At 38.0% G+C, this 15,587-nt stretch overlaps 1 protein-coding gene across 2 annotated transcripts in view; it reads right to left on the bottom strand.

Moving 5' to 3' along the window:
• The window catches only part of LOC113392813 (transcription factor BCFI-like), a 37,154-nt gene extending 24,522 nt beyond the window's left edge, over positions 1–12,632 (bottom strand). Inside the window, exon 1 of one of the 2 annotated variants that reach the window (XM_026629415.2) lies at positions 12,398–12,632. In XM_026629415.2, the coding sequence (XP_026485200.1) occupies positions 12,398–12,428 (31 nt within the window). In that variant the 5' untranslated portion in view covers positions 12,429–12,632. Of the gene's footprint in view, positions 1–11,386; positions 11,655–12,397 lie in introns of those variants that run through there. The other variant, XM_026629416.2, reaches the window with a different exon arrangement.
• Between the last annotated feature and the right edge of the window lie 2,955 nt (positions 12,633–15,587).

The following is a 15,587-nucleotide window of genomic DNA, read 5'->3' as shown; positions in this document are numbered from 1 at the left end:
TGATATTGTTGTTCTGCAAATATTTTATTATTTTGTCATACGCGGAGATATAGTCTTACCTTTATTTTCAAGTGTTTATATAAAAAGTTTTTTTTATAAACTACCTACTAGTTACCTACTATTCATACCCAAGAGGATAAAAGCCAAATAAACAACATTTGATATTAAATTGACGCGATATCAGCGGTCGAGAGCTCGAATAGTCTATGATATTAATTTGATTTGCGAAAAAATGTCGTTTTGAACATCAACAAAATTGCTATCGGAACTGTGGAAGTAAAATTAAAGTGGACATAATTAGTTAAGTGAAATTATGTTGTATTATGAATAAAGGTATTTTAATCGAGAACTTTGAATAGCTACAGTACAATGTAGCTAAGATTTTAGCCAATCGCATGGAATAGGTAGATACGTAAATCTAAGGTTTGTTTATCTTTATTCTTTCTTCGATTGGATTATAGTACCTATATATCTACTATGGGACTATAGTACGGTCTACTTCTTTCTGTATTATAGTTATTGTTCGAGTTCTTTGAAATTAAGTTTTAAAAGTATTTATGAAAATATTTAAAATATAGATATTAGCGTCGGCTATTCTTAGACTTTTTTAAATATCCGTGACCCATGAGCGTATTAACGTTTCTCGGGAGCACGCAATTGTGTCACAGTGGAAGGGTTGCTTTGTGTTCCGTACGGAATACTTTTCACTAATGAGCTGTTCGCAGAAGGCGATGGGAACCACCATTACCAATAGGGGTACCTACCTGTGCCGACTCATATTCGCCATAGAAAAGCAATTGTCTATATTTGTCGACAATACGCCTTAATAGGAGTGAATTCCAATTGAGAACTGTCATCGTGTAATCACATACGACCGGCTGATCAAGCCCACAAGGATCGATAGGTACATAGTAGCAGGAATTTCACAAAATTAAATGTATGTTTTCCTTAAAAAGACACGCAAGTATTCAAATCTGCATATATTTCCTTTGCCTTGCTTTGGCGAAAACCGAGTCCGTAGGGGAGGGAGTCCGTAGGTACACAGCGGATTAGTTATGGTGAATAAGTATTCTATACACCGATATTTTATATTTATTATATTTTTGATGCAGACGAGTCAATGCTATTGTTTTTTCGTTTACTCGTTAAAATAAAATCATCAACATGACGATTCAAAAGGGCTATTTGAGCGTACCTACTTGAACGAAGAATATGGATGTTTTTAATTGATATTCGCTCATGAAAAAGTAAAAAAATAACAATTATCCCTATTTATGTATATGTAGGTACCGAGGTACGTACCGCACGCGCAATTCGCATCTCTCAACTAAGGCGCCGCTCCCACTTTCTATTGACCACTGTACCTGTGTGTGCAGCCACTCGCGACTAACTCGACCGGCCAACTTACATCCCGCTTATTGTACTTTTGTTTTATAAGTTAACTTCGACCCGCATGCTTGCGCTACAGCGACCACTAGTGCTAAGCGTCACGTATGCCTGTAGGTGCCGGCATAATTATAAAGTTTGAATTATTTTTTTTGCATATTAAATTTCGAAAAAATGTAAATATTGTTATAAAATGTAAATAATGTTGTATTGAACCATAATCCCATTATAACACTGAAGTAGACGAAGTGCTTTCGCGTGACTAATAGAAACGGCTGTCTCAGAATACCGGAACGTTACGAGTTCGCCGGCAGGGAAAAGTAATAGAGTCGTAAATGCAAAGTGAAGTGACATTCGTTATTTTAACTCTCCGAGGAACGCTTACTTTGTTGGTTCGTATGAGTTGCACTAAATGAACGGTTGTTATATATTATGTGCGTATTAATCGTTTTATAACACTATAACAACACGTACCTACCGTTAGTCCTGCCAGCGAGAGTCGCACTAATTATGTTAGTTCATTAGTAAGTTCATTAAAACTTTTTTTTACTTATACAAATAATAACACTGTGGCACGTGATTAGCTTTTGTTATTTGGAACGAGCGAAACACGATTTTATATTATTTTACATTGTTTAAATAATTTCCAATATACGTAATTACGATATTAAAGATAATTAATTAGCTTAACTTAAATAACATAAATATCGATGATACTTAAACAACAAATCCGTAATAGTAATAAATTGACAGGCAATTGCCGATAACGCAGCTTCGCCATTAATTCGTTTATGTTTTGCTCTCGGCCGAGATAATAGCACACTATCTCTTCAAAATAAGAACGCAATCAAAAACCTTTCTTAATTAAAACTTTTATTGACCTTTGAGCTGAAGTTCGCTGCGGCTTTTGTTATTCAGCTCGCAATCCATCGGCTCACTGTCATCGTGCAATCATTTTACTTTAGCCACTAGCGCGGGAACCAACGACTCATCCTTTGTTACTCGTGGGGTTCATTATAGAAGTAATATAGTCACTTGCAAGTAACAAAACCAGTACCTAATTTACTGCGGCATATTTTAACTTGACGGCGTATCAAAACTGATCTTAAATCTTAGAAGACCAACGAATAATACCTACCTCACACAGAGAAGCGTTAATAGTATTAGTATTTATGTAATATTTTATATAGACACTAATATCGTTACGCAGATTAGATAAAATAAATACATAGAAAATGTTTGAAGCGAAGTCGGACATAGTGGAATAACGATAACCGAAAACAGGCGCTTAACAATTCTTCGATGACTAATTAGTTCGGAGAGATACCAGTACGAAAACAATGGAGCGAAGGAAGTGGGTCCTCTGCAAATTTTTGGCTGATTATTCACGACTCCCCTCTTCAGACCTTCGCCTATGAGCGCAGCGCAGCGCAGTCCGGGGTGCGGAGCCCCTTCCGGCCTCTCACATCCGCCCTCACGGTCTCGTCGTTGATAACATTTTACTCAAACTACATGTGTTCCAGCTCGATGGCGGTGTGCGGAGTGAGTTTAACTAAACTTTATCGATATAGACGTTGTAATCGATGGTACGTTGTGGACAATTTGTAACCGACTTTATAAAAGGGACAGGTTAGCTGTACGCCGCTTCTTTTTTTCATATAGTATATTGCAGAGGAGACATTTGTTAAGATCACGAAATTTTTAATAAAAATCCATTCAGCAGTTTTTCAGTTCTACTTCTGTATAGCAATACAACATTAACGTACGCTGACTTACGTTCCCACACTCCATTATAACATAAGTACTTAGTTCACATTATATTTTGTCGCTGTACGTCAATTATTAATCTGTATCAAACATAATTACACACGAGTGTTCAACATAATTATTCCATATAATTATACGTGTATACCCGCTTCAATATAATTGTAATCCATTATTAATAATTTAATTTAATAATAATAATATTTTATTTCACACAAAAATCATCTATAAAACTATTACATGATTGCACTACGACTAAAGCCTTAATGTATAATATAATATGGTCATCAAAAGAAAAACAGTTCAAGTACTGGCTATCCTAGCTAGGCTAATTAAACAGCCTGTGTTAAGGATAATCAGTCTTCTCTCCGAAAGTTGAAATAATTAAAATACATTAGAGATATCGCCTGGGCATTACAAAACGTATCTTATGTAAAATGTTTATAGGTAAATAATTTAGAGATATGATTTTATTGAAATTAGGTTATAGAAGTCATATATTTTTCTGTTTCATCGTACTTCTTGTTAAGCAGGAACGCAAATACCATTTATTTACACTGAGCTATTGGCAATTTATATATAAACAGTTCTGCATTCAGCTTATTATACAAGTAAGGACCAAGATAATAACCGAATCGTTTAGTGAAAACAAATTTCGGAGTGTGTAAGCAACAAATGTTATTTTTGCGTCGTTTGTCAATAGCAGTGTACGGTATCTTCTTATGTTGGTATATAATTAAATTTAATACGAATAATTGTCTTACGCCAAGAACCCCACACTTTGAGTATAACAGGTTGGTTGGATAGAGATGTGGCCAAAAAGTTGCCACCTTTAAGATGGCGCGTTGAGCAATTTCTAAAGGTTTCATAGTAGTTTTTGGTGCACCACCCCAACATGAGATGCAGTATACAATGAGAGATTGGCATAATGCATAATAATTTTTTTTAATCACTGAAAAATTTTCAACATGTCTTAGTGTTTTAAAAATATAAATTAATTTGCGTACTCTGCCTATTAGTAACTCAATATGAACTTTAAAATTTAAATGCTTGTCAAGAAGATGTTATAGATGGACATTGACAGCTTGGGTTGTTTTTATTGGAACAAGAGTGAAGTTTGAGGAATACTGGAGTTTTTGGTTGAGAGTTTGAACGAATGGAGAAGGTTGTGAAATTAGTTTTTATAGTGTTGATTGTTTTTGATTCGTTGACGAGTTGAATTTATACGTACATATTGGTAAGCGAAACAGAGCATTACCTACATCACTTGGGTTTGACAACTCGATATTGCCTGGAAAGCTCGAAAGGCCGAAGTATGACATCTCTCTGGGTTTGCTATTATTATCACCTACAAACGTTTATTTGTCTTCACCTGTTAGTGTGTTTGGGACAAATATTTCTAATGAATCCAATTCTACGCAACCGACTGTGCTCTAATTTTGAGCGTGACATTGTTTTTGTTGTGAAAATTTTAACAGACATGTAAATAAGTGTCATATATATTAAACTACCGCCTGAGCCGGCAACAAATACTTTATTTTAAATTTCATATACCTACTCGTACTCAGCTACCGATGCGCATATTTTATAGTAACGTGTATACCAAAAGTAAATCGGTATTTGATAGCTATTTATTTTAATTTCACAATTTTATGAAAATAATTAGCACCGTCGTCTTTTAAATTATTTATTGATTATTATTAATAACTCCTAATTACTTAATTTTTACCTAACGCAGCTAACGGGTATTTTAATATCTTTAGTCATTTATATTATGAATATTCATTACACACAGCTATTAATGATGTTAGTTTTATTAGAACGCAAAGTATCGTTCGTTTAAATGATAATGTGTTCAATATTTTGACACTGAGGTGTAGTAAATTTCTTAACATTACACTTACGTCAGCCATACCATATAATAGTTTCGGACAATGTACCTATGTATTTATTTAGCTTCGTACATATGTAATTTCACATATGTATTTACATTGTTCGAAGTTTTTGCGTTACGTTTTTTTTTTAAATATTTTCTACCTTTTAAACTTTAATATATGTATGTCGAGACACATACAGTGCCTCGTCTAGCCTGTTCTATAAGTGGTGGGCAATGAGAAGTTTCACGGTTTGCAGTACAACCACAATAGGTAAAATTATTTCCACCTACCTATACCTCCGCCAGGTATTATACTAACTCACATATACCGACGAGTAGGACCATTCAGACATGTATATACCCAATATAAAGCTGAATACAAGTAATACTTAGGTAGCTCAAATCACTATCATCGTCGGCGCATGCTGGTGTACTTTTGTAATGAAGAAAATATAGGCTTTGGTGATAACCACGGAAATGATGGAATCCGAGCGATACCTAAGTGCAGTGCTCACCGATGCGATATGGAATACTTACCTACTTATAGAAGAAAAGTAATAACTATGAATTTAAATTTAGCATTTAGGTACTTGGTCAATATGCAGGAGGTATCGGCATAATGCCGTGTTCAGTCCAAGCGAGATCTTGAAAGTCTTCGGCATACGTCTTTAGGTATACGGTGAGTTTTTTGTGAGAATTAAAGAAGGCTCATTGTTGCCGAGGAGCCGAGCGACGGGGTATGGCGAGGGGGGCAAGGGATGGGTAGTGAGCGACAGTTTAAATAAATAAGATATTAATATTTTGAAGCGAGGGCCGGAGGTCGCGCTCGGCTGTTATCAGCGAGCTCCGCGTCCCCCGCGCCCCGCTGCCCGCACCCCCGAGCCCGCCTGCACCGCCGCATGACCCTCGCCTCGCTTCAACACTACTCGCAATTACCAATAGTTAACATTTTAAATAAATACTAATAATAAGTAAGCCTGTAAATATTTAAAGTAAATATAATTCGAACGGAAGATGCGCTCAACTCCACCGCAAGCCTTGATACGGCATTACTTATTCGTTTTATACTTCAAGTTATGGCGGCGACTCGCTAGTCATTTTAATAGTTTAATGTTATCGCCTTTGTATGTAAGTATTTGTATCGCCGTCATATGAGCGCGACGTAATTATTATTATTTTGTGCGAAGGCTTCAATATTACCTACTAACTGACTTAATGATTTTAGGCGTGTTTTTCTTTTTCGATATTTTCGAATAAAATCGTCAAAGACCCGAAAAGATCAGCCACATCGTTACGTAAGCGTGTAATCTCCTGACCTCCCGACGTAAACACCATCTTATCTCGCTGCTACTTTTTAACGACGCTACGACGGAACTGGGCTCAGATAACGCTATTAGAGATGGCTCATTATTACCATTCATAAATACTAATCTCTATACGTAACATATCAAGGTGGTGGAACTAGACTCCTGCATTTAGCAGCAGCCAGCGTCGCCGCGTCGTCACTATTGAGGATTTTCCTGTCTTTTAACACTTACGACTACGACTACTACGAGTAAGTGAGCGTCGTGATTTTTCGTCGAGACGTTTTTATCAGGGTCTGGGTTTCCGTGATTGTGTCGTCGCCATAAATTCCTCTTCATGCAAAGCAGAAAAAAGTAATGGCAATACAAATAAATTATATAAGAACTTTAATGTCGCTAAAAAGGATAGTCCTCAGACATTCCGGTGGAATTTTAAGCGATAGAACAGATGCGCTCCAATTACCAATCAAGACTTTCCGAGAATTTGATATTAAGAATACTTATTCATGAAAACTTGCCGAATCGAATATTCGCTAAGATTTTTTACAAGCTAAGAGCTTGACATATACAACTTTAATGTGAACGAAAATATAAAATAAATAGGTACTTATGGTATTCATTGAGTTTAAGTAAAAATTGTATAACAAATCAAAAGTACAAACTGCATGCTAAGAACCCGCGTTAACTATAGGTAAGTATTAATTAAATAACAAAAACAATGTCGTGTGATTACTAGGTAATCATATTTTCTTAAGTTCAATTCGCCGCGGCACACGAGACGACTTACAACAGTCACTTACCTATTAGTCTATTATTGATTATCATTTTGATAGAATCACCTAAACTCAACTCTTCCGACTCCGCAAATTATTCATTTCTATAACAGAATTCCGCATTTTTAACTTATATTACGTTACAAATAAATTACACATTATTTTATAAGACTACGCAATGCAATATTATAATACTAAAGATGATAAAAAGCGTGGATTTCGTAATCGTTGATTTCGTTAGTTTTTGCCCATTTATTTCACATGGGCAAAAACTTAAAAAAATGAGTGAAAGAATAACTAACGCCGTTTCTTGCCGGTGCTTCTCGGTAGAATATTTTGTGTATGAAACGTTACATTCAATTTAATAACGCACTAACTGTAATGTGACTGCCGACTATCACATACTGCTCGAACGGACCGCCTTGGATAAACTTTTTTTTGATTGATTTTTTATGAATAGCTACCTATTTGAACTCTTGACATGTGGCTTTACATGGTTATTATTAAGTATATTGCGCTATCGACGTCTCCGTTAGTTCCTCCTGATCGATGCGCTCGCGTCGCTGCGTCGTCTTTGTAGTGAACATTGTATTGTGCACGTTTTTCATCCGAATTTCGAATCGACGTCGTATGAACATGCGCGTCTACGCGCGTCGCGCCGTATCGCGGCCCGAGCGGTCGGCGGCACGTACGCGCGCCTCTGAGGCAATGTGTTGTGAAACATTAGCTGCCTCCGTGTCCGATACACGGACAGTTTATTTGTAATAATACGTACGTTTTAAATATTAAATTTAACTTTTGAATGTACATTTTTGTTGCTGGAATTTAGTTTGTATTTTGTTTTTAGTGGGTTCAAATGCAAGTGTCATTGATAACCACTCGTACTGCAGCGCGAAGCCGACGATAGCATTTCGGTAAGTTGTTGCAGCTGTCGTGTCGCGTCGTGCTGTCGTCGTAGAGCGCGAAGTGGTGCGCGAGGCGAGGCGAGGTTTGCGGTGCGCGGCGCGGGGAGCGGTCGGGTCAGCGCGGGCGCACAGGGCGCGCTTATCGCTCTCCTCGCCGCCCGCACCGCGCACCTCCCCGCCGCACTGCCTGCGCCGGCGCCGAGTTAAATGTGAATCAGGTCGACGGCTCTACATCTTTCTACTCGTGTCATAAGCTTAAAGTACATATTTATAATTATATGACATATTCGCTCAACAAGTTTCCTTCGCCAACTTCTAATAGAACTGTGCCAGCATTTGAAAATACAATGTAAATAGAATATTCAGTAATGTAACAACTGTTTGTGTCGTAGGTACGAGTTGATGAAACATTAAATGAAACGACTCTACTCAGATACGCGTCGTAAATACACGTATACGCCTGCTAAGTTCGTGACAAACGCTAACTTCAGTAACTGAGAACATAGTCGAAGAAAATAAGTTCTAATGCCATCCACGTGGCTACTGATCTGATCGACATTCGGCAATAAATATTAATGGAAATATTATGTTCTTAGAGTTTACAATATAGTTTCACTAATTATTTCTTGCACTGAACTAATACAGTCAACACACGAGTCATGGATTGACTTCTAATACCTATATTCAATAATCGCGTACAAATTTACTAATAGTACGCGAGCAAAGTTAATAAAAGCATGCGCCTCCGGGCCGAGAATGCGTGGTGCCATGAATGAAGCGTAACCGGACACGTTTACTCCTCGGCGAGCGCGAGCTGCTGCGTTGCGTACTCGGAAACGTGAGCGGGATAAAACTGATGCTCTGAGAACTGCTCGCAGACCAAACAAACCGATCTACATGCAGTCACACGGTACACCGCCGCCGGGCTGGCGCGGTACCAGACCATCTACGGCAACGGGGCGTCGAGTCAAAGTCTTTACATTGCACGGGCAGCAGCCACACTTGATAATATTTAATAGTTAACTTTGGCGCAATGCTGCACACTTGACAGTTTTGTTTATTGTATATGTTCAAAATACGCGATATTTAAGTAGGATCTTACATCGCTTTGCAAGCGAATGGGAATGTACTCGGACTAACAGACAAGAACTCACTTATAATATATTTAGTATATTCCTCAAGTAAAATGACATATTCAACTATATATTGGTTGTTACAAGTTTCAATTTACGTTTAAAGACTAATAAAATTAATATAACTGTAATTGAAAAATTAAATTAGGCGTCATCATAAAGGTGCGCTAAATTAATATATTTTGAAAAAAGATACATCGTTTCACTGAAACGCCTATCAACCGATGCGCACGATACGAACGGATCCCGTAAAATGCTCTTATCGACCAATTTTTGTATTATTTATAGTCTTACGATAGATCCAGTAACTGATTGCAAATATTTGGTGATAAGACTATTATATCAACAGAAGGAATGGAGCGGTTTGCATCCGAAGACTTCTTTCGATATTCCGTCCTTATTATTCTATACTCGTTAAAATCCTCTTGTTTGGCATAAAATTAGTATTTTTAATAAAATAATTATCTTTTAGACAAAAAACACCGCTGATATAAAAGCCGACTAGTGAAAAAAAAAATCTCGAAGTCTATGAAAACCTAATCGATTTGGAATTACTTACAAAACCTACGTAAATAGGCGTCCGTTGGATAATTATAGAATCGACGGTCTGGGCCCTTACAGAAGAACGATAGATCGTTTTGATTTTGACCAAAAGATAATAAGTAATGGGCGACTTATTGTTTTAAATGTACCAAACTTGACTAAAATATTAATGAGTATGAACAAAACTAAGTACATAATAAGTTAAAATAGAATAACAGCTGACAAAAACCGACGAAACTAACTTAGCGAGATTTTTGAAATCAAAAGTGTTTGGTTACTCCTATAAATAATAATGAATACATCATTTTAAATAGGCGTCGCGGCGGTCGTTTCATCCCAACGTGTGCTATCTGCAATGTCTATATACCTAAAGTCGTTAGTGTCGTAATAACCGGCAGTTTTTTTTAACTTGTTAGTAAAATATTTAACCTTTTTAGGATCCAGACAACGTTAATAATGCGAAAGAATTTTAAGTTCGTTCCTCTAAAATGTCTTTATTAATTTTGAATTTATCATAATAATGATATTATCAAGTTTTTTTAGTTTCCGATTTTCTTCCGATTCACGAAAAATCTTTTAATCAGATTGTCATCGAACTTGCTTCTCTTTGCTATTCTATATGTTTGTCTGCAGTGGCCGAAATTCGGTCACAAGGTATTATCCCGTTCGGAATTATCATTTTTAGTCATTAATATTAATTATATAAGTATATACTATTCACTAAATCCGGTGGTACATTTATGTAAAAATTTCAAAAATCGTTAAATCTCTTTTTCGATCCGTATTTACCCCAAATAAATAACTGCGTAAATTTAAGCATTTTAATTAATTTAAATGCTATTTTATGGACAAACGTAGATCACCTAACAGGGACCACTTGGTTGTTACCTGAGAGCCAGACTGGTTGTTTGTTATAACTGTTATATAACGTTCGATCAAATCACAAGATTACGCTGCCATACAAGGGTATAGTGGATATTGTTAATTATCAAATACGTTAATTTTGGAAAAGATCGGAAAGCTTTATCATAAGTTTAGTTCTGAAGGTTCAAGCTACTTGGTAATCCGACGAGTGTTTCGTGCTCGTAACCGGAGACGTTAAATATCGTCGAGCAGTTACCGAGCAGTTACCGAGCAGATACCGCGAAGTCACCGCGAAATCGAGATGTGTCGAGCTGACTATATTTCATTTGTTCCGACGAACGCAACACGTTATGATGCGGATACGAGTGCACGCTGTGTCCATTAAACGTAAAATGCGTTTGGCTTAATTTTTGAATTAAAATTGATATTATGCATAGACGCTAACGATGTCTGAAACGTTTACCGCGAGTAGTTCATGTGTTATTAAATGATGTATTTCGATTGCAAAATGTTTACTGCTTGTACGGAATTGAGCAAGAAAAATTACAAGTAGTATTCTTTCTTTATAAGATGCGTAGCTGCAGATACCAGAAGCATACGTTTAAATTGACAATACAAAACATACGTCCCATTTTTCATAGTGATGCTAAAGTGACGTGAAATTACAAGCGCAGTCCTACGATGCTTGCGAGTCGCAGCGCTGACACGGGTCGCCGTTATCAGCGGCGGGCGGAAGCCGCGCCACCGCCTCCAGCCCTGCCGTCTGTCATGCTTGCCTAGCTCTGGTTACTACGCTCATATGGCACTTACGTGGTATTGGACATTTCATCTCACTCACCCGTGTCGCCGGATCCATCCGGACCTGAACCCGACTAGTCGTGCTTCCATTTTTCTGGCGCGAGTGCTTCGTGTGGAAAACTAACGCAATTAAATTGGCATTAGTGCGATAACGCGATGTGAATGCAGGTGCAGCGACACAAAGCGGGTCAGCGGCGCGGGCGGCGGCGCGGTCAACACTCGCTAACAATAACAAGGAAACTCGTAACGGAGGCGCGCGGCCCGCGGGCAGCGCGCGCGGCTGCCTACTGCCACTCGCTGAGTTTGAGCGATTTCGCTTTATCTAATCGTCGGATGATAAAGCGTTGCGACTCCCGCATGTCTGCCGGCGCAGCGCACACAATCCGCCGTATGCGCCTGCGCACCGCCCGCGACACTGCATCATGCACGCTATACCACCGGGCACACATCATATTCGAGAGCTGACGAAACATATCGAACTAACAGGCATGAAATCAATAAAGCCTACCTTCTATTACATTATCACGAAGGAAGTAGGTAGGTACTAGGTACACAGGGCAAGTTAAGACGACACGAACGCTCACCTACTAAACGTGACACTTACTTATAAGTTCTAATCTAATATCCAGCGTGCAGACTCTGAGTGGTATGGGTGGATCTACCTACTTATACGCTAACAGCTCAGGATCTTGCAATAATTGATAAACTTGAAACGCATACTTACTTATAATTATGTTTGTATATACCAATATAAGTATTTATCAATAAAATTGTTTTAAAAATGTACTTTTTCTCAATAACCTACCACTTACCTACGTAACGACATCGGATAGAATGATTTCTTTTAGTATTGTTATGTAAATGTAAATGTTTTGGTGAATGGTTAGGCATAAGGTGCTACTTGTTTTTGTCACTTAGGATAAGCTTATTTCGTACCGAGTTAGTGGGTGATTTAGTTATATTATTCTACTCGAGTTGAAATTTTATAGAGTGCTGCCAACGAGCGCGGCCTCTTCTGCGGCGTCGTCGTGTAGGAGAACGAGGTACTCACCGAAATGGTATTCAGTCTTGGTGGCAGCCATCGCTGTGCTAAGAGGCAGAGCAGTAAAGCACGGCAAGGGGATGTCAATGGGTCCACGAGCGCGGCCGTGTGGCGCATCGCCGGCGTCGGGAGCGTCGTACGCGTGTTCAGTGCGCGTGAGCAGAGCGCGCGCGCGCGGCGGAGGACGGCGCGCGAGTCCGCGGGCCGCGCGCCGCCCAGCAGCGCCGCCGCGCTGCGCTGACGCAACCGAGACTTCGCCACACCGCGCACCACCACATCATCACTCAGCACCACCCTCAGCCGCTCAGAAAAATTTAATCACATTTATTTTTTTGTTTAATAGGAATTGACTGCCCCGGTATCTTTTAGTTTATTGCATATTTATTTATAGCTTTATTAAAAAACTAGCGACCCACTCTGGCTTCAGACGGGTGCAATTTATTTAACATTTATTATTCAACATTTTATTGATATGGCCGCGAGCCGGCTATCCGACCGCCCATTTCGCAGCTAACGTTTTTTTCGTTGCACGTATTTTGGAATCGTTGATGTATTCTGTTTTAAGGGCTATTTCTATCCCAATCGTTGGATAAAAATGGAAATAGTTCTGCCAATATGGTATACGGTAAAAAATATAATTTATATCCATATAACTCAAGAATGATAAAGCTTACTAATAGTGATTTTTTAACTCTTAATAATATTGGCATAGATAACCTAGTTACCCGACTTAAGTATTAATATTGTCTATTTTATGATTTTATACATAATTATTAATAAATTAAGTTAATATTATACTAGACGACTGGAGTGATCTGCTTCGAATGGAATAATAAATGTAAATGCGGTTTGAAACTATCCAAAGTTAAAAAAAAATGCGAATGATTGCAGAAGTCTCCATGAATGTTTCGAGTGAGTGTCACTATAACATAACCGCGGTGCGTACTCGTAAGTATATAACAACGATATTACCCAATAGCTTTATGTCTTTTGCTACTACTTACTACCCAACGAACCGATCGTTCTTATTAGTAATGATCCCGTGTAAAACGATCTTAAGATAAAGTTATTATTTTTATGAATTAGACTAATTATTTCTAAATGATTTAGTAACAGAATTCACCAAAAGATGAGTTCGTTAATTACAGATGGCCATGTTAAATATATATTATTAAATAAATTAATCTGATTTTAAATATTAACAAACATTTTTATAATAATTGCCAAATTTATATTATGGCCTACTTAAAATTATTTTATTTATAATAATCAAATATAATCTTTGTAAATACATTACATTACAATTAACATCGTTAGATGGCGCCATGATGCAGGTAAGGCCCCATCCATCCCTCCTGGGATCAAGGTAAACAAGACCAGGTTCAGGGATGGTGGTCAGCCAGCATTTTAGGAAGGAATATAGGATAGGTATTTTTTTATCCCACACGTAGCTTGGCGAACCAGCCACATGGTGGTAAGTGGTCACCATTACCCATATACATTGGTACCTACTTTAAAATAAAAATTAATTACTCCTTATATCACTAATGCGCCACCAACCTTGGGGCTTAGATGTTATGTCCCTCGTGCCTGTTACATTGCTCACTCTTCACCCTTCAAAACGGAATAAAACAATCATGAGTAGTGCTGTTTGGCCGCAGAATATATGATGGGTGGGTGGTACCTACCTAGCCCTACCATCAACGAAGTATCTCTAAATCAGTTTCTTCTGACCCATCTTCCTATACCATCGATCCGCATGTGTACTAAGAAAACAAATTGAACTGCTTACGGGACAGAACACAATGTAAGAATCCTGACTTGCATTATTTATAAAACAGCTAAGGAGTTAAAAAGCTTAATTCTGTTTCGAAATTTCAAACTTAGGATTAATTTAGTCGTGATCCGTTTGTGGTCTTTTATGAGATCAAAATCACTGACCGAATGTGAATAAAGTATCGACTACGAATCAATGGACAGTACAAATACAAGTACGAATACAAGTACTTATGCTTTATTGCTCGTCAAGAATGAATAGCACACAGAGATAAATGTCAGTTGTAGGTAAGTATTAGGTGTTTTTGCAATCAATATATTTCTTCCGAGTCGTTTGATAAATTTAAATTAAATGATTGCATAATTTGATAGCAGAACATCTATTTCCTAATATTAATACCTTCAAGAGTTTTTTTACCAGTACTTCCCGCAAATCTGTGTCGGGGCGTATTGTTAAGTGCGCACGAAGGTAATGGGATGTAAAGTGACCTGTTCAACACTCGATACTGTCTTTTTAACCATTAAATGACGTAATTATCCATTAATTTTGTAGCTCTCCAGTTGTCATCTGTGTAAATATGTTTCAGACGGTCTTGCTCAAAGATCTACCACCAAGTAAATCATGCTCGTTGCAGTACCTAGTCTTTGTAAGAGACCTTATCGGACCCATTACTTGCGCCATTGTGAAGGTTGGTTGTGATTATTTTAATACCGATTCATATTTTTGACAGTATCGACGCAACCAAATATTTGTAATGATCATACATACATACATACGACCAAACAAAATCTCAACATTACCGAGTTGCAGCCAGTAACGAAGCTAAAACGGAGTCCCGATTCTACTAACTAATTAATTTGCCATAAGACACACGATCGTTGTCGCTTTGCTATTCTAAAAACGCTTCGATCCAGTTGCGGTTGCGTTAGAGTTACGTTAGAGTTGAGTCGGAATATAATCGGGATCGTGGACACAAACCGCTTTTCCGCGAACTCAAAGTCGCTCAGCATGCTATGGAGGATCAAACCAGAAATGAGGTTATCCGCAGAAGAACTGGTCCGATATCGCATGATTAGCAGACTGAACTGGTGGTAGGCTGGTCTCGTATGTCGAAGGACCGATTGCCGATAGAGCAGACGAGTCTTAGAGAGGGGACTGCGGATCGGCAAATGCAGTATAGGGCGCCCTCCAGCCAGCTGGACTGATGACCTAATGAATGTGGTGGGACCCAAATACATTATAAACGGACTTTCTTCTAGTCGACTAATTGTGGTGATATGTAATTCTATTTATGTTTGATCATAATTTATGTTTTAAATTATAATCTATACTAATATTTTTGTAACACACACACACACACACACACACACACACACACACACACACACACACACACACACACACACACACACACATACACAC

This window comes from Vanessa tameamea, chromosome 5 (assembly GCF_037043105.1).
Source record: "Vanessa tameamea isolate UH-Manoa-2023 chromosome 5, ilVanTame1 primary haplotype, whole genome shotgun sequence".
NCBI lineage: Eukaryota > Metazoa > Arthropoda > Insecta > Lepidoptera > Nymphalidae > Vanessa > Vanessa tameamea.
Note: the sequence above shows the minus strand (reverse complement) of the source record. Positions and strands in the feature narration are given on the sequence as shown.